The sequence below is a fragment of the Sander vitreus genome, chromosome 9 (genome assembly GCF_031162955.1).
Source record: "Sander vitreus isolate 19-12246 chromosome 9, sanVit1, whole genome shotgun sequence".
Taxonomy (NCBI): domain Eukaryota; kingdom Metazoa; phylum Chordata; class Actinopteri; order Perciformes; family Percidae; genus Sander; species Sander vitreus.
This window is the reverse complement of record NC_135863.1, coordinates 30,455,219-30,474,328: the sequence shown is the minus strand read 5'-3', so window position 1 is coordinate 30,474,328 and position 19,110 is coordinate 30,455,219. Positions and strand designations below refer to the sequence as shown.

At 43.2% G+C, this 19,110-nt stretch overlaps 2 protein-coding genes across 4 annotated transcripts in view; both read right to left on the bottom strand.

The window, feature by feature from the left end:
• Positions 1-10,852, bottom strand: part of LOC144523785 (uncharacterized) — a 15,965-nt gene extending 5,113 nt beyond the window's left edge. Inside the window, exons 1-15 of one of the 2 annotated variants that reach the window (XM_078259640.1) lie at positions 10,664-10,852; positions 10,252-10,338; positions 8,894-10,089; positions 8,580-8,728; positions 6,642-6,824; positions 6,253-6,535; positions 5,987-6,114; positions 5,226-5,254; positions 5,089-5,123; positions 4,752-4,920; positions 2,664-2,823; positions 2,157-2,289; positions 1,491-1,525; positions 1,326-1,410; positions 784-818 (exon numbers count right to left, since the gene is read on the bottom strand). In XM_078259640.1, the coding sequence (XP_078115766.1) occupies positions 784-818; positions 1,326-1,410; positions 1,491-1,525; positions 2,157-2,289; positions 2,664-2,823; positions 4,752-4,920; positions 5,089-5,123; positions 5,226-5,254; positions 5,987-6,114; positions 6,253-6,535; positions 6,642-6,824; positions 8,580-8,728; positions 8,894-10,083 (2,614 nt within the window). In that variant the 5' untranslated portion in view covers positions 10,084-10,089; positions 10,252-10,338; positions 10,664-10,852. The remainder of the gene's footprint in view (positions 1-783; positions 819-1,325; positions 1,411-1,490; positions 1,526-2,156; positions 2,290-2,663; positions 2,824-4,751; positions 4,921-5,088; positions 5,124-5,225; positions 5,255-5,986; positions 6,115-6,252; positions 6,536-6,641; positions 6,825-8,579; positions 8,729-8,893; positions 10,090-10,251; positions 10,339-10,663) is intronic. The other variant, XM_078259639.1, reaches the window with a different exon arrangement.
• A 3,459-nt stretch (positions 10,853-14,311) lies between these two features.
• The window catches only part of dab1a (DAB adaptor protein 1a), an 87,774-nt gene continuing 82,975 nt past the window's right edge, over positions 14,312-19,110 (bottom strand). For both annotated transcript variants that reach the window (XM_078259638.1, XM_078259637.1), the window contains one exon: positions 14,312-14,526. In XM_078259638.1, coding sequence (XP_078115764.1) covers positions 14,479-14,526 — 48 coding nt within the window. In that variant the 3' untranslated portion in view covers positions 14,312-14,478. The remainder of the gene's footprint in view (positions 14,527-19,110) is intronic.

The window sequence follows — 19,110 nt, the reverse complement described above, 5'->3', positions numbered from 1 at the left end:
AGTCCTGACATGGCTCAAAGTAAAAAATGGTTTTCAATGTCTTTCTTTTGGCTCACTCTTTTTCTTTTCTTTTTTTTTTTACCCAGGGGGGTTTCTGCATTGCACTCCCTGTTTCAGCTTAGCATGCTGCTTGGCTGGTCCAGGGAGCATTATCAAGAGCGGAGCCATCAGCGCCAAGCATAACTGTATCTCCATTTGTTGCAATAAATAGTTCAATCTATGACGAGAGCGTTCCTGACTGAAATCCTCTTGGTGCTTTGATCAACAAAACTAAACAGCTAACAAGCGAGAAAAAAAAATGATGTAGCCTGAGTGATGCACCACCTACAGACAGAAGATTAGGTGTTAACAACAATAATCCTAATGAGATGTTATTTATTTACAGCATACATTTGTCACCAATAACGCTGTCAACTCACGGAGACAGAACTATCGATGGTGAAAACCTTTCTACTGCCTATGAATAAGTGCCTTTAAAAGACCATCTAAAGATAAACGCTGGTAAATCGATACTGCGCTTGTATTTAACAACTATCAAATGATCTGACGTACAAAATCAAGATGTTTGTAGTATCGCTTCTCTTTTGTATCCACGCACTTCCATCAAGATAACACATGGAGGAGATACAATATGACTAATACATGTGTCACACTGTATAACTTACTGTCACAAGCAGTCACACTGTGTTTAATATTTGCTTTTTGTCACCTCATTGTTAGGTATTAACAACAAAGCACTATCAGTACAATTTGCTGAAGAAAGTCTGGTTTGGAATTTCTTACCCATGTCTGGCATTGAGAGTGTTCTGGTGTGGCCCCTGCAGAGGAAAAAGACAAGGCATGATGACAACGCTTTGGCAGATCACTGTTAGGTCCCTATCTCAAAAAGTAGTATACAATTCATGCTAACATCTGGGTTTCCACAGGTTTCACCAAGTCAAATTTAAGACTTTTTAAGACCATTATGAATGAAATTTAAGACCTACAAACGGAAAAAAAAAAAAAAAGTCAGTACGGAAACATTGTCTGAAACAGTTCCACGATGTACTGTACCTCATTGGCATTTTAGGACTGGTGTCTAGATTTGTCTCATTTGTAGTCGTAATACAGCAAATTATATTTGGAGTAGCGACAGAAAGAACTACACCACCACAAAATTTAAATAAAAACATTCTGAAGCGCTGTGGGGACATTTCAATGAGCATTAGAGGTAACGTTACATTGACGTAGGAAAATTAAGACCTGTTTAAATGTAAGACCTAGAACACAATGCTTCTGTTTTGGACTTTTTTAAGACCCCGCAGAAACCCTGAACATGGACTCACATTGGAGCCAGTGGGTCTGCCATTGGAGAGGTAGGGGAGATAGGGTCGTCATCGTCAGCGGTCCACTCATCACTGTCATCTGAGACTGAACACATCAACATCAAACTGCTGCAGAATAAGTTCAAGATATACTGTAATCGTGAATAAGAACTGGTAACTACTTACAACTTTCTGCTGACATTGGATAGTGGTTTGAGGCCCTGAAAAAAGGACACAAAAACAGCAATGAATCATCTTTTTTAACTGCAGTGAGGATGGTTTTCCATTGTATTGTCTGTAGAGGCAGACCGATATGTCGGAGGGCCGATATTATCGGCCGATATTATGGCATTTACCAAACTATCGGTATCGCCATTTATAATGGTCGATAAATGCCAGAATATTTAAAAAATAAAATAAAAATGGACGAAACACCCTTCAACCATGTTCTGAGTGTTGGCGTTGCATAGTTTGTCTACCAGAGGGCGCTCTACAACGTCCCTGTTGGCAACGCTCATATCTTAAGTTTGTATTTTTATACATTTTATTTATCAGAACTATAATATATATTGATGTTCCTCTGTTCTGTTGTGACAATAAAAAATCATTTTAAACTGCATTATCATATTATTTTAGTGAGGACTCATTAATAACTACAAATAACTAATGTTAAGTAAATCTGTTTATGTTTTGTCACGCGTTTGTGGATTTTAAAAAATATATATATATCGGACGATATATCAGGATATCGGATTTTTAAATCATGTAATATTTGTATTGATATCGGCTTTAAAAATCCTTTATCGGTCGGGCTCTAATTATCTGTATGAGTTACCCACTGTGCACACATACCTGCTCCCCGTTCTGGTAACCTCCTCCTCTATAACACTGTTGCTGCCGCTCTTGCGAGTGATTGCAGCCTTCTTTCCCAGCTCCAACATCTCCTTGATGTCCAGCTCCACATGATCCACTGCAATATATCCATCTGGAACACACTCACAGAGTCAGTGGTGCGATCCACAATCAAGGACAGCAGCACATCAAGTTTTCTGTGCCAACACTTTTATACAGTTAGCTGTGTATAAAGGGAGGTGCAAAAATACGGAATAATAGAGCGGAGTCAGGTTAATGAACATCATTAATAAATTAGAAATCATGATGAGTCAAATACCTTAATTGATACATTAATTAATGTATCGTTGTAATGCATGATATACTATTAATCTTGTACATTACTGATAGTTCATGAAGTACTATATACTATATACACAAAGTCATGCATGAGTTCATGATAATTCCTGTACCATTATTACAAAGTGTTAACCACATTTCTAACGATAATATTTTCTATAAACTCACAGTTGTTGCTGCTGTCCTTGGCCAGCCATTTCCCTTTGGGACAGTTGGTTGTTCGGATGATGCTGAGGATGTCACCGCTGTTGAGGGGCAGATCGTCCTTACGCCCCTTGGTCGTCACAGTTGCTTTTGCCTGGTACATAGCCTCCTCCTGTCCTGTGATCTAACACATACAGTCGCAGGTTAACACCACCAGGGACTGAAGTTAACTTTTTTGGCCACCAACCACTGTGGCAGGTGGATTTTAAAATCCACTAGCCACACAGGCTTTTTACTAGCCAATTCGTTTGCCTCATAAAGGTGAAATACAGGAAATGCACAAGCATCATTCTTGAACTTGTTAAGAATACACATTTAAGTGCTGTCAAGTTATGAACAAAATCAATATGGTTGAAATGTGAAAGAACAACAATGGTAAAAAAAACTCTTTCAATAATACAATTGAAAGAGTTACAATTACATATACAATTCTCATTGGCTGCAAGGTGGCAGGTAGATTGACAGTTTTACCCGTCAATGGCAAAATTCACCCGCATTTGGCGCGTGGTCGGGTGTTAATTTCAGGCCCTGAACACCACACATTCACATCATCTACATACGCACAAACAAATAGTGCTCGCACATAACGAACTTGCTGTAGAGAGGGTGATAAACATGACAAACCTTTAATAGACCTTTTTCACAGCACGTTTTGACATGTCACAGCAGGAAAAGCACAGGTGTAGTTAATGACATTAATGAGGGCTGCTTTCTCACTGGAAAAGCTGACTGGGACACTTAATGGGACTACTGAGCCACTGTTAATGTTTCTAATTACAAAGTCAAAATGTCTTCTGTGAAAAACATCTGTCCTGAGGGGCTTCACGCTTAATGGCATAAACATATTATTACAGTGTGGAATACATTGTTTGCAACATACTGATACTGTTAGTATTTATAACTGCAATTACAGTTTTTTTGTATATATTCACACTCATTTTAACTCTTTTTGTCTCCAACTCCTGAGGGAAATATCAGGCTCATTAGCTGCTAAATGCTCCAATGTATCTCTAACTGTGTCTGCCTGCAGTTTGGTGCTGAGCAGGTAGTGTGCAGTGGGTTGTTTTAGGGCTTTTTTTTTTGCTGAAAACAGCTGCCTGCACAGAGAGAGTGAAGAGTGAAGCAGAACAGTAAAGTTGCAGGCCGAACAGCTAAAAAACGTAACCCTTGTGTTGTCCTCGGGTACATATTTGACCCATTTTCAAAGTTTTTTTATATCGGAAATATGGGTTTCTTACAACTAAATTGCCCAAAATATAACTTGGATGCATGCATGTTGTATGGAAGCCATACAACATTCTTCGCCGGTAAAGTTAAGGATTATTTCCATTGAATTTTGGTTGTTTTATTCAATTTCATAGCATTTGAAAAATGTTTTTAACAGTATCCCAACTAAACTTTGACATAAACCAGTCTGTGATTCACTCAACATCCTTTGATCTTAACTATTAGTCATATTTTCTGCTTTTTTTAACTCAAAAATTAGGTATAATGTCATTTAAATTAGGTTTATTGACCATGAATAAAAGAAAGCGTTGAAAAAAGTGACAAAATCATCAAAAATAGCAACAAAAATGTCGGGATAAGCGCCAAAAAAAGTTTATTATAATATATATATTTAGAATTTTGACCTGGAAGGACAACTTTAATGGTTAATGGTCGACAGGAAGACAACACGAGGATGCAATAACGAGTTGACTGATAGTTGTCTGTATTGCTCGTTCTTTGATAACTACAATGTGTCCCATTCTTTCTGCGTGGTCAGAGTTGTGGTGTCAGGTTTTTGAACATAAGCAGGTCATGAAAGTCATGTTCTTTAGTAATAATACGGTAATAGTATATCGCAGGATAGGGAATAGTCTTTAGATCTTCTGTCAGAAAAGAAATCAGCAACAATGAAACAATGTTGTCACAGTTTCCATTTGAGCGTGCACAGGAGGAATGAATCCAGACAGGTTTGTGTACCATATACCCCCCCTCCCCACCTCCCCCCTGTCCCAGTGCTCGTGCTCAACCTTCCAACCTCCCTTCTGTCAAAATAACATCACTCACTTTGAATTTCTTCTTCATATCATGATCCTTCTTTTCCCTCTCTTTCTGCTCTTTCTTTTCCCGCTCTTGTTTCTCCTTCAGCTCCTTCTTCTCCTTTTCCAGGCGCTGCTTCTCTTTCTTTTTCAGCTCTTTCTCATCCGGCCCGTCTGCAGCGGCTTTCTTTTCCGACCTGCAGAGAGAATTAGGGATATCGTGGTGTTTGAAAGGGACTCTTCCCTGCATGTTTAAATGGCAGAGGAGATTATGAGGGAAACAAAGGCGGAATAAAACTCTCTCAGTGTCTGGGGGATAACGCAGATGAAAAGAGAACTGGGTCAAAAAAAAAAGAAGGCCTTACTTGCCGAACCGGCCCAGCTTGCTTTTCTCTTCATTCTGTAAACACACACAAAGATATATGGCTTGATTAATTTCACTCTAGAAAAACAACACTTAAGTGAGTGAGAAAAGTGACTAAATTATCACAAAGCTACTTACTGTTTGCTGTTGTGCCTCGCCATATGGATCTGTAAAAAACCCAGTTATGTAAAAGAGGGGCAAAATTAGAATACAAGGGATGTGCACAGCATCTGGTAACATTATACAGTATGTTCAATATTTAGTTTACAGTAGTTTTGATATGATCTTTAAGATAGAAAACATGATTTATTTATGGCTAATGGTATTGTGCTCTGCCTGTCTGTCATTTAAATACATGGGTGAATGCTAATACTTCAACTCCATATTCAGATGTGGAGAACTGAGTTAACCCTCACGACAAAAGACGTACCAGCCAGTCCAAGCAATGTTTGACAACACTCCTACTCAAAAAGCAATGTAACATTTATTTATTTACTATTTTATTCCGATTTACACTGATTATCAGCCGTCGGACAGTCTGGCGAGGTCAGTGACTCGAGTCTGTTCCGTGCCGTCGTCTGTTGGAGGAGCCGTCGGCCTTCATTTTGACCGACCTGACTTGCTGGGTCGGAGGTCGGACAGTCGGACTCAATGACCAATCTGATTGGTGGAGTGCTATTTCTCGCTTAAAATGTTTTCAGAAACACGTTTCGGCGAACTATTTTAGTACAATATGAGATTGATTATATGCAAATATCCTTAAAATGTGAATTTAAAAAGAAATTAGACCTCAGAGGGTTAAATGGTACCCTTCATTTATTTGATAGCTCATCAATGTGATATGACTGATGTGATGTAACATCTCATCTGTTAATATGTTAACTGAAGAGAAGCCTCACTCTTTGGCGGTCCTTTGCGTTTCTTGCCACCGTCAGTCTTTGCTTTCTTTTTGGTGGCAGACAAGGTGATGTCCTCATAGAGGTTGTCTGTGCTCTCATAGACACCGTTGCCGACTTCAGCTTGGAGCCTGAGTGAGTTAGAGGCAAGGAATCAAAACCAGCGATGAACGAGTATTCCAAAGCAGAGAGAGAGAGAGAGAGAGAGAGAGAGAGAGAGAGAGAGAGAGAGAGAGAGAGAGAGAGAAGATGTTACTCGTGTGTCTTACCCCGCCAGTGGTGGAGATTCCTGAGAGAGAGGGAAGGAGGATTCAGGTAGTGGGTTAGCTTGGTATTCGTCCCCAGACACTGCTGCTGCATGGGCCTCGGCTCCTGGAGGAGTTAGCCCGTTACTGTCAAACTCTGGCAGGTTCTGTCCATTTGGAGTATCTGGACCGGTGTTCCCCCAGTCTGACACCCGCGGCTCTGGGGAATAGGCATCTGAGGTCACATCGTCAAAGTCTGGGATGTCTGTGGTGTCTGTCTCTGAGAATTCAGGAGGATCAAGGATCTCTATAGAGGAGGATGGGGCAACAATAGGAAAACAATGTTAGCGGGCGAAGGGGGGCTGTTTAAGTTGGGTTTCACAAAGCTGTAGGTGTAACAACGGTGACCACACCATTATCTTCCAGAGGAGGAGGAGGGATGAATGCACCCAGGCTGACAGAGGGCGGTCTGACTGGCTTCTCTGGAGTGGGACCCAGAGACGGAGGGCTTGGGTGGACCTTCTTGGGGGGAGGAGGCGGAACCACCAACAGCTCTGGCAAAGCGTCGGACCCCTCCTCAGTGACACCTTTCAACACTGCAAAGAGTGATATCATGTTAATATACATACACATGGTATTTCTGTCTTCAAGACAATTAAGGCACTATGTATATAGCTGTGTAAATAATGTACTGTATTTAACTGTAATAATGTAACTATGGGTGGGATAAATATGTCAAGTTATATGATTGTATTGAGTTATTGTAAATAATGATTTCATTATTAAGGGGTAGGATTAAATAAGTTTATACTTATACTATTCCTACTCCTTTTCACGCATGCAAATTAAGGACATTCGCTAATGAAATGAATTATGTTATCACTTTCTCTTTTATCCCTCCTTTTTTATTTTGTTGGATATGTTTCCAACAGCTGTCTTCTTTCAGATTTTAAGACTTTTATAGACATCTTCATTTCAGGATTAGCATTTCAAGATTCAATCATTTATTGCCATATCAACTGCGGTTGACTTTGGATTTTTGTGCACTATTGGTTTCCCTGCGCTCAACAACACAATGCAATTCCCTTAGAACCCAACGCAGTAAAAACAGCGACACGTCAGCTGAAGGAAGTATCCGAACACAGAGAAAGCCGAGCGGAAGAATTTGATTTGTGAGGACACCAAACAAGTCAAACTCTCTGTGGAAGTTGTTGTGCTATAACTCTGCAGAGCGGAGATAATGCGATTACAAGTGAACACAGCTTCATGAAGAAACATACAGCAGACCTCACTTTAAAAATCCATAGTTCTATTCTAGCTGTTTTTATATTATCTTTCACTCATCTTTTGAATTATTCTCAAACTGCTCTTTAATGTTTTATGTAAAGCACTTTGAATTGCCTTGTTGCTGAAATGTGCTATATCAATAATGCTGTCTTGCCTTTGTAACGCACACTTCTTTTAACTCAATGTATTTATTTTAATCTAAAGTACTTGTAAAACACTCTGTTCTAGAGCAATGTAGTTAAAATGACAGTACTTTTCTTCCTACCAATGCAAAATATATCTGTTCCAACTTGTACGCACATTTACCTGTCCTTATTATCACTTTGTATTGCATAATGTGTTTTTAAAAGAATCATTTGGAATTTGTCCAAAATGCTTTTCTGCTGAGAGTTGTCATAAATATATGAGTGTATTACTTTACTGTGATAAGTGACAACAGACTTAATGAAATGGTAAACGCTAACAGCATGAGGTTGTTTAAAATGTAAACATGCGTGAACACTGACATGCACGATTAATAAGCTCTGTGTAACTGAAGCCACTGTCAACACAGCAGCAGAGTCCCTTCTTCTCATCCCGTGCGTTGTCGCTTTAGCGGACCTGAAAGTGTTTGTCACTGCAGCTCGCTGTCATAATGATGGACGTGCTCCTGTCACTGCCCCTCCTCGCTGTCATAGCTGACATACCTCTGCAGCTCTGCCCTGCCTGCTGCAAAGTTGTTTCTGGCACAAAAGAGGAATGTCAGGATTGTTCTTGGTGTGTGTGTGTGTGTGTGTGTGTGTGTGTGTCTTTAAAGCCGTTTCTCCAAAACAACACCCAAGGCAACCCTGCGGCATAAACTCTACTATACATACCAAATGTTCCATATAGCTGAAACCCTACGCTAACAAATTATATTCTGCAGCTGCACAGCATACACCTCCTGTCCTGATGATGAGGTATGCTGCTGTGTACTTCATGTTCAGGTACAAACAGTAGAAGAAAATCCAAAAGTAATAAAAGGTACAAAAGAAAAACAAGACGCAGAGAGGAGAAGAACTCCACAGTGATTGGTCCAGACTTACCGTGGTCAAGGCCGTTGACTGGTTTCAGTGGGAGGGCCTTCCCGCTATAATCAATGGGGGGAAGGTCTGGGAGAGAGCCGGTGGGACTCGGGGGAAGCGCTTTGGGAGGTGGGGTGATGGAGTAGGATGGGGAGGGGTTTGTCGGCGGGCTGAAACCAGATGAAGGCATGATAAGATGTTTTATAATAATAGTCGACTGAATTTTATCAATCAACTAAAAGATTCTGCCTACCCCTCCATTGCTCAGACAGTGCTTTACAACTTTTGGTGAAGAACTGTGTCTCTGATGATTGATAAAGTTGTGTTTTGTTTACCTGATCTTCCTGCGGGCCTTCTCCAGAGCATTGAAGATCCTCTGGTCACACGCAGACATCCTTTTCACTGGGCCCATGTCCTCCGCCCTGGAGAGGGCTGAGAACGCTGAGATGGGACGCTCAGCTTTGGGAGACGGCGGAATGGATGCAGGGTCTGCTACTGGAAGAGGAGGCATCGCCACCGCAGCTGTGTTCACAGCCTCTATACCAGCCGCAGCTGCAATCTCAGGCTCAGGAGGTGATGAAGAGGGAGTGGAGGCCGCTGGAGGAGAAGCAGAGATGGCACGTCTGGGTGGAGGGGTCGGGGGAGCGCTGGGTGGATCGGGAATGATTTCATTTTGGCTGACAGGCCTGGAAACGGCCAGGGCGGGAGCTTCTAATTCAAGTGGAGTTTTCCTCTCTGGGGTTGGAACTTTGGGAGCTGGGATATCAGGAATAAAGGCAGGAGGTGGGATGAAGTCCAGAGAGGCAGGGATAGTGGAGGGCGGGGTAATTTCCACTGCAGCACTCGAGTCAGGAAAGGTGGGAATGTTGGATAAAAGGCCCTTTGGTTGAAGTGCCTTTGGTTGGGCGATTTCAGCCCCCGATGGTGCATCACCAAAGTCTGAAGGTACTGGGATAAGTGGAGCAGGTCCAGGAACGTCTGGGCTGGGGGTGTCTAGGAAGGGTTCTGCTGGGAGTACCATTGAATCTCTTTTTGATGACCTCTTGAAACCCAGGAAGCCCTTCTTCTTCAGTGTCGTGGCTTTCGGAGGAGGCATGGCTGGGACCAGCTCTGCGGTTCTCTCCTTAGGTGCTCCGGGGAGCAGTGGGAGCCTCTTCTCTTTCTTCTGATCTGCGGAATAGTCCTCAAGCTTCTCTTTGTTTCCTTTTGTTGTCTTGTCTTTCGCTTTTTTCAGCTTCCCTTCACTCTTGTCTTTTCCCTTAGAGTTAATCTGGATGAGAGGCTTTTTGCTCTCCTTCTTGTCCTCCTTGAAGACCACTCTGGGGGCCCCCGCTGTCTGCGCTTCCAGGTTCTGGTTGATGGCGGTGAGCAGGGAGGTGCGTGCTCCAGCAGGGAGGTAGTGTGGGGGGCTCTGGGGGGGAGGTGGGACAAACTTTGGTTTCTCCAGTAGAGCAGGTTTGATCTTGGGTTGCTTCAGGAATAGTTCTTCCTCCTGGAACCTGGCCCTCAGGGCCTTGAAGTCCATTGTTTCCTGGTGAACAGATCACACAATGCAATAGGCTGAGGTACAATATCAGGAAAATACAGAAATGATATGTGCACCTGATGTTGTCTGAGAGGCCACAAAAACACGTGTCACTTAAGAGTGTGGTGCATAGATAAGATAAAGAAGAAAATCATGGTAATGTTTCACCTTTCACAGCACAATGATGGTTTGGTTTTTATTGCGTTTGCATATCTATCAGTCTTTCTGTATAGAAAGACAGCAGGCACACCTGATCTGTAGCGAATGGCCCGAATTGAATTACACACACACACACACACACACACACACACACACACACACACACACACACACACACACAGGAGGCTCGTATTTGTATTGTAGCCTAAATAGTTGCTGGACAATATCTATTCACCATACAGAAACCAACTCACTCACAGCTTACTAAAGATTTAGATGATGTAATTATGACAGGAAGCAGACTTTACACCTGTTAACACAATATAAAAATATATATTTTCACATAGTATCGTGAGCCTATAATGTAATAAATACATCATCGTTAAACACACTTTGCGGAAGGATTGAAAGGACAACATACCTGATCCATTGCGTGTTTATTTATCCACCGAAACGACAAAAGTCTTCTTAGTCAAGATAGTTAATAACTCCAGCTTGTTTCTTCATCAGCTTCTCTTCATGTGTCCGATTAAAGTAACAAAAACCCCAACTCGGTGCGTCCCATGCGGACAGGAGATGGATTCGGTGGAGGAATGAGGTTGAATAGGACTACTCACACTCATCAATCCAAAAAAAACACTGTCCTTCTCGTTAAACGGGTCTGTCCACGGCTGAGCATTGACTCTCGATAGCTCTTGGAAGTTTTTTTTCATCCTTCAGGAATGTCGCCCGGCTGGCACTGCGCGTAATGTGAGTCACTGTCATGAAGTATTGTTGTAGCTGGAGTTTCTTCATCTTAAAACGGTTTCATTTCCACTGGGATTCTTTTTCATACAGCAATTTTAGAATCTTTGAAAAGCAGCGTGTTGTTGTTGTGAGTGGATGTGGTCTCTGGGTAATATTACAATAGATGGATTGTGTGTTATCTGTAGCTTCTGAATATTGAAGGTAACCACAGAGGAAAAAGGAAAGAAAAGAAGTCGGTCAACATTCCAGGTTTGTTACAAAGAATGCAAAAGTATTTAAGCAGGCATTTGTAATATGACATATACTACAGGCATACAGCCTTCATTAGATAGTTGGAGAGGGTATTCTGTCTTATTGCCAACCAGAACTTGCACTGAGGTGTGTCAAGGAGCTGATAAGAGCTCATAGACAGAAACTGTTGCTCATCATTGTATGACTTACAGGATTATTAAACCTGAACCCACCGGTCTGGTCTGTGTAGAGAAATACTAGTAGACTAAAAAAACATTGAAACTGGACGTGAGAAGAAACTTAAAGAGTCAGTTCACTCACAAAAAGACACACTTAACATTGATTGTATCCAGTCACGCAGACGGTTCCCATTTCATCTGCTATCGTTTTGAGACTTAAATCAAAAATTGCTGGCACAGCCACAATACAATGAGGCTAAACTGAACTACTTACTGTATTGAAAAATACAGCAAAAAAAAATTGTGTATTGTATTGTGTATTATCCCAAACAATCCACAGATTGTTGACAGCTTTCACAGAAGAAATACTCCCAAAGAAAACTGCTATGCTGACAGGTTTGTGGATCAACCAGTAACTGGGACAGTGTTTTTTTTGGAAAGACGCATTGCTGTCAAATGTAATTGTTTCAATGCAATGAGCAGCAAGAACACTATTCCACTCAGCTACAAAATAAATGTGCAGTGGCAAAACCCTCACAGATGAGTTTCTCATCAAACTGAAACTAACTGCATGGCCAGATGCCATTGTGGGTAAGTGAGAAAGTTATTTAGCGTTTGAAATTTGGGTGAACTGACCCAAATCTCTAGTTTCTCCTGTATAATATGGAGTCAACAAAATGTGTTAAAGTTGTTCTGTTATTTCCTCCTCCACAGGGAGAGAGGAGAAGCAAAGTCAGAGGAAGAAGGCTGAAGTTCTTGTTTTGTAGTTGGTTGCTGATAAAGCTTATGACAGCTTGCATTATTGCATTAGAGGCTGCAAGAGTAACAGAATGTGACAGGCCATTAAATCCTTGTTAAGTTACAGCAAAATACTGTGGCACTTGTTTTACACTAACTAAAGATGGGGGTCACCTCTGCCAGGCACACACCATTAAGCTCTCTCTCTCTCACACACACACACACACACACACACACACACACACACAACCAAGACACAAATAGAGATATCAGTCATTTGGGATGTGTTTATTTGTAACAGTAATACATGGTGGAATACGTAAATCAAGAGAGAACCAAAAAATCATCTAAAAACCCACTGTAGAATGTCATATTCATAAAGATAAAAATAATGTGTCAATTTACATTAAGAAACTGTTAGCTGAGGTAAAGTTAAAATAGGTCTAGAAATGTTATGCACTCAAACAGCAACGTTTCCCTTTTTAGTCAACTTCTTTGCCCATCTTCTAGTCAAATTATGAAGTTAATCAACATCATAGTCCAAAAGAGTTCTCGAGTGACACGGGGACTCTGGCCATAAAATAGGGAGTCATTGGCATCACAGTTGATGTACTTGTAGCAGAGGTTGCTGCAGTGCACACGCAGACGCTGGGACAGCAGCAGTTTGGCACCTGACCAACAGACAGACAGAAGGGCTGAGCATCACCATATCTAAAAAAAACAATTCTGGTGGAATGGGATGGAGGAGAGGAGCAGTCTGTCAGTGAGTGAGACTCTGTCTGCAACATATAGGGACTGTAGGTTTGGGGTACAGAGACACAGGCTGTATAGGCTTTCGCTAACATAAACTGCAGAAGGTGATAAGAGACCAATAGGGTCAACGTGTGCAGCTGGGACCAGGATTAGTAAGTGCGGTTAAGACAAAGACCTACAACATCCATGCACAAGATCAAATTAATATCAGAGGGCGACAAAACCAAGTGGGAAAACAGGGAAAAGAAAACATTTGTTGGTATTGCTTGGGTTAACGTCAAGAGTTTGCATAACTGAAGCCTTCCTATTTTATGGCACAGAAGTCCTGTGGACAAAATGGTTGTTGTTGTTGTTATTATTTACAAAATGAGATTGGCAAACCAACGATCAGATGCCTTAAAGCCATGTTGACTCTATAACTCCTATAGAGCTGACCCCAGCGGCTTGATTGACTTATAAAATAAAAATTCCATTTTTCAATTTCTTCGTTTTCTTTTTTAATTGGTATTGTACAAAAGCTATAGAGAATGAATAGTTCGATCACAGAATCTGTTTGACTTGCAACTCTTCCCTCTCAGGGTCCATTCCTCTGTGTCTCCGGTCCTCTGGCCTCTGTGCGAGTCTGTCTGCGAGGAGAGACGTTTGGCAAATTACTGTGTATGCATGTTAGAGAGGGTGAGAGATGACTGTGTGTGCGTGTGTGTGTATGTGTGTATGGTGAGTATATGTAAGCCGATTGCTGTGTGCACAGCGTGTGTGTGTGTGTAGTTGGTGTGTGAGTAGCTCCCAGAGAGTCCGTTTCTGCATAGTGATCCAGCAGACACAAGAATAGGGAGACAACGCCCGAACCAACCAACCAATCAGAAGCAGTGATCCCAGTAACGGGCCATCCCTGATAGGCTCGTTAAGAGTCTAGCTCATTCTGTGGGATCTCCTCGCTACAGATTCTGTCCGTTAAAATGAAAGATAATCATTCTAATCCCGATGGGCGTGTGTGTGTATGTGTGTGTGTGTGTGTGTGTGTGTGTGTTTGTGTGGGTGTCAGAGATATGGAGGCACTGCTTGATTCAGTCCCTCCTTGGCAACACAGTCTCTGGCCAGACACAGGAGGCAGAGGGAGGAGTGTGAGAGCGAAGACAGAAAGGAGGAGGGAGGGAGCGAAGGGAGAGAAGGGAGGAGCAGGTTATGTCTGTAAGGCTGGGTGTGAGTCGCCACAGGGAGAAGAGAGGAGAGTGGAGGGAGAACTGGATCCATCTCAGTGATTGATATCCCTCCTGCCTGGAGCGAATGACCGAGAGGGCTCTCTCCTCTCAGGAGGAGAGGAGGAGGACAGAGGAGGCTCCTCCTGGGAGGTTGTTAGCCAGAGGCAGAAGAGGAGAAGAAGAAGGGCTTGGCCAGGCAGGGAGATGTGCCAGACATGCTCACTCACTCACTCACACACACACACACACACACACACACACACACACACACACACACACACACACACACACACACACACACACACACACACACACACACACACAGGGGTGAGGGTTCTCCTCCTGTTCTCTTGGTGCTGGTCAGGTCTGTCTTCCTGTGTGTCTCTTTATTTCTTCCCTTTGTTGATCTGGGCGTAGAGAGGGTCCTTCCCCTTCTGTGCATGAGAGAAAAAAAAACATCAGCAATTTCAAACAGCTTTCACTTTTCTCCAATATAAACCTGGTTGGATTTGCAATGTTTGGCCTCAGCGGTTCATCTGGATGTTACATAATTAAAAAGGGTGGACCGGAGTTTCTGATTCTGATTCATTCTCTCAACCGACTGAAATGCAAGTATCACCTACAAGCCCCAACAAGTACGATCCAGATCTGGAAAGGTTTGTTAGTTCCTGTACCTGACATGACCACCAGGTGGCAGGAGCACACTGCTTTGGAGGAGATCCATCATTTCTCCAATCAGCCCATTCAGAGCTCTCGCTGAAATATTCAGCCCTCACTCTCATGCATACTCTCTCCCAGTCCAGGCTCCCTCCAGGACCAGTATGATTCAGAGGTATAAACTAGCGCCTTGAAAGACCAATTATGAGTCATCATGTCTGTATTTCTCCCCAAGTGAGCCGGAAGCCAACAGTGGATGATGGAACACTGCAGTCAGAGCACCAAGCCTGCTGCAGTCACTCACAATAGACCTGTTATTATCGTACACATAATTACAGCCAGCCACTCAATACGCTGCAGCAGACAACTTGATTGGAAACTACTGGCTGGCCTATTATATTCTGGAAGACTTCTCTCACTCTGTGCACAGAGTTTGGAGTCTACCAGTAGCTGCCACACGAGGATACGGTACCTACCGTTCATAGAATCGGATGAAAACTGAGAATGTGAGCCGATTGGAGTGACAGGAATTTCTGCTGACGTGTGAAGGTGCGACATTCTCTCGAGGCCCAAATTGAATGGCATTACAGTTTTGCAATCCTTATCCGATACAACTGTTTCTGCTGCCACTGTGTGGTGCCCTTCAGTTTAACTATACAACATGAAGTGATGGCACAAACTAAAGCAAAGACACAACTATGTGAGACTACAGAGTTGTATGACTCCACTTCCTTAATGCAGCGTCAGGAGGATCAGGTGAGGGTCTGGAGGAACATTTCTGAGAAAAAACAACAACATTTTTTTGGACAAAACGATTGAATAACTGAGAAATAAACAGCAGATTTATCAATAATGAACATAATGGCCAGCTGCAACCCTGTTAAAGTTGATGTTCATAATGTCTATATGTGTCTTTTGGTTGGTTGTGGCCAAAACACACATGGTAAACATCAATTCTGTTCAACTTTGCACAAATAAAGCAAGATTTGATTCATGTTGTATCTGAATGCAGCTCTCTCACGGGATAGAGTGGCATCTGGGAGAAAATAGACGACAGACTTTCAAGAAAGCTGCTTCATGCTCAACATCACACCAAAACAGGACATGTTGCATAATCTGCATTGGCTTTCATCTGAACAGAGAGAGGGTTAATGTTGTGAGGAATGCTTTAGCTGAGGCTTTGGTCTCTGGGTTACAGAGCTGTAACAGTGGGGCCAGCCAAGGCCAGACAGTCAGCAGAAAGTAGCTGCCAGCAGCCCTGAGAGAGGTGACAAAGAGGCTGAGACAAGAAGTGACAGCAAGCACACACTGCTCAGCCGCTGCACCAGAGCCACAGCCCGGCACTGTCATCCTGCATCATCTAACCAGCGCTGCCGAGCGGGCCCGCCTCAGCTCCGTAAACCCGGGGCCAAGAGAGGGGGAGGCCGTATGAGCGATGTGCTGACATGGCACCAGCCTGAAGGCCAAAATATCTGACCTGGCTGGTACACATGTGCACATTTATGTGCATCTGTGTGTGTGTGTGTGTGTGTGTGTGTGTGTGTGTGTGTGACTGTGAGTGGTAGGCCCTGGGCAGGGGGAGCAATGTGAGATTGCTCATTGAACCGCAGAACCAGGCCATTTCACGGCTGAAACTCGGGAGCGTTCGTTGGACATGATGAGATCACCCCAGAAAAAAAAACAAAAAAAAACAAAAAAAAACACTTACACTCCCACTAGCCTGAACACATGTCTGTCTGAGCCACACAGTGGGAGGGGGAGGACAAGACAGGCGGTCACGGCCAGCAGCAAACCCACTCTCACAAACGCACACAGATTTTTGGCTCCGATATAAGCACAGGTGGTGACAGTATCGATCACAGGTGTGCTTGGCTGGGGAATAACTAGGCCTATTGGACAGCTGTGTATGTGTGTGTGTGTTAAAGCCGATGTGATTGAGCAAGTAAACACCATATGGGAGCAGCGTCACTGGACCAGGACCAAAGCAGTCCACCTACTACAGAGGAAAAACTCTGTGCTTCTGGCCATAACAGTCAGTCTGCAGCCAGACTCAGCACTCAGTACAATCCGTCCCCCCACTTAAGGCCCACATCCACCTGCTGCTGCCCTGCAGCTTTCATAGCGTCTGAATAGCAGGACGGCGGCCAACAGGGGAGAGAGGCTGCTCAGCCATCCCTCCTCCTCTCCTGGAGTGGGGAAAAACTAGAAGGCTTCTTGGGTTTTAATTAATGCCAATTATGCTGGGGCAGTCATTAATCTTGGCACCCCAGTATTAGCCGATGAAAACAAAACCATTACATTTACCCTGTGTGAGTGCCAGCAGCTATCATTAAGGAGCCACACTCGGGAATTGTGTGGGTGAGGACACCGGGTGGGGAGGCAGGGATCAAAATGGCTCTCTTCTTTGGTGTGTGTGTGTGTGTGTGTGTGTGTGTGTGTGTGTGTGTGTGTGTGTGCGTGTGCGTGCGTGTATGCGTGCGTGCCTGTGTGTCGGTCCCTCTTCAGTAGGCAAACTGCATGTTGACAGGTCTCTAAAAGAAATGTCCAGCTTATGCAAACTGTGTGAAAGTTTTCCTGTAGGATGATGTGCAAAAAGTGTAAAAGACACACACATCATCAGTTCCCTGAGTTTTGATAGTAGCTAGTCTTTCTGAGTTTGGTCCTCGTACAATAATGCACATAAGATGAGTTACATTACATCACGAATATACATAATGCATAAAAAATGGCAGCACATATCATTTTTTTATTAAGCCAGACATCCAAGATCAGCATATTGCACACAACACTGGCAAATCCCAGATGACGTGCTGTTCACTGAAGTGCACAGTTTCTGATTGGCTGTCACACACTATTGGCTTTCCGAGTGACAAACGGAGCGTGCTTTGGGAACACGACACAAAGACAGGACACAATGAGGGCAAACAGCACTATGGCCAAAGTGATCATGCGTGATGATCTGGTCACACCTTGTTTCAAAAACTCTCACACACACACACACACACGATGCCACATCATGATAGATACTTACAAAACTCCAGGTGAGGCTACGATGAAAATTACCAACATACATAATGAAATGCAAGCAAATACTCATCACATGCACAATTGCAGACATGACCAACCACTCTAACTCAGTCAAACACATATCTTCCTTTGAGCATGCGTGACAGCAGGTGAAGGAGAAATGAGGCAACCTGAGACCAAAGACGCAACAGAAGAAGGACAAGATTTAAAAAAAGAAAGAAAAAGATGCAGCACACGGAGAGATCAGCCTGGTTAATGTAAGTGGGAGGTACAACAGTCAGGCAGAAGAACAGGTAAGGGCAGGGAGGTGAAGGAGGAGGAGTTAGGGGGCACGAGAGGTATTGATACCTACCCTGCCCTGCTGCTATCTAGCTCCCAGCCTCTGGACTGGCCTGGTCTGGGCTGGGCTCTGCTGTCTCACTGGGGCAGGGCGACCCAGAACCACACGCCTAAAGAGGGGAAGAAGGGGAGGAAGGAAGGAAGAGAAAAGTATGGGAAGAGAAGTTGATGGAGGGGGTATAAAAGAAGGAAATAAGGGGGAGTGGAAAGTAGACAGAGAAGAAAACATCTGAAAGAAGGATTGCAGGATCGCTCAAGACTAGACGTAAACAGGAAGCAAAAGAGAAAAGGTGTCAATACTCTAAAGGAGAAATAAGGACACTTGTTGAGACAGCCCACACAGTCTCTTCTCAGAAACACATTTGCGCACACACACACACACACACACACACACACACACACACACACACACACACGCACACAAGTCATTTACAGTTCTCTATTATGAAAGACTTTGTTCTATTGATCTGCTGCTTTTTTTCTGAAAACACTTTTGTTTTTCACACCTCACCCCGCAGAGCGTGGGAGGCTGTTTGTCTGCCTCCACTCCATCTTTCCTGTCTTTCTTTTTTAACCTTTCCGCGGCATTCACTCGCTCACCCAGTGCTGCCACCAGTGCACATTTCTCCGGGTTGTGTAAAGCAAAGAGTGTTATTCAGGCCTGGTGACATTTTCAGAAGTGTGAAAGTCCTCTATTTCGTTTTTCAATAATAGCTTGGATTGGAGGCAAAAGGGAAGAAAGAGGCAAGCATGAAAGAAATACAAAAGAGAGAGAGAGAGAGAGAGAGAGAGAGAGAGAGAGAGGTTACTTAATCTACAAGGACTTTGGTCAAAGGCAAAGAAAGTTTCTTCGCCCACCTTCGCTCTTTATCTTCTCATCTTTCCTTAATTTCTCTTACTTTCTCTCTTAGATCGGGGTGCTGGTAAAATAATTATTAATTTCCCCTGGAAGAAGAATCGGGGCATTATTCCTCCTTTATCTCACCAGAGATGAG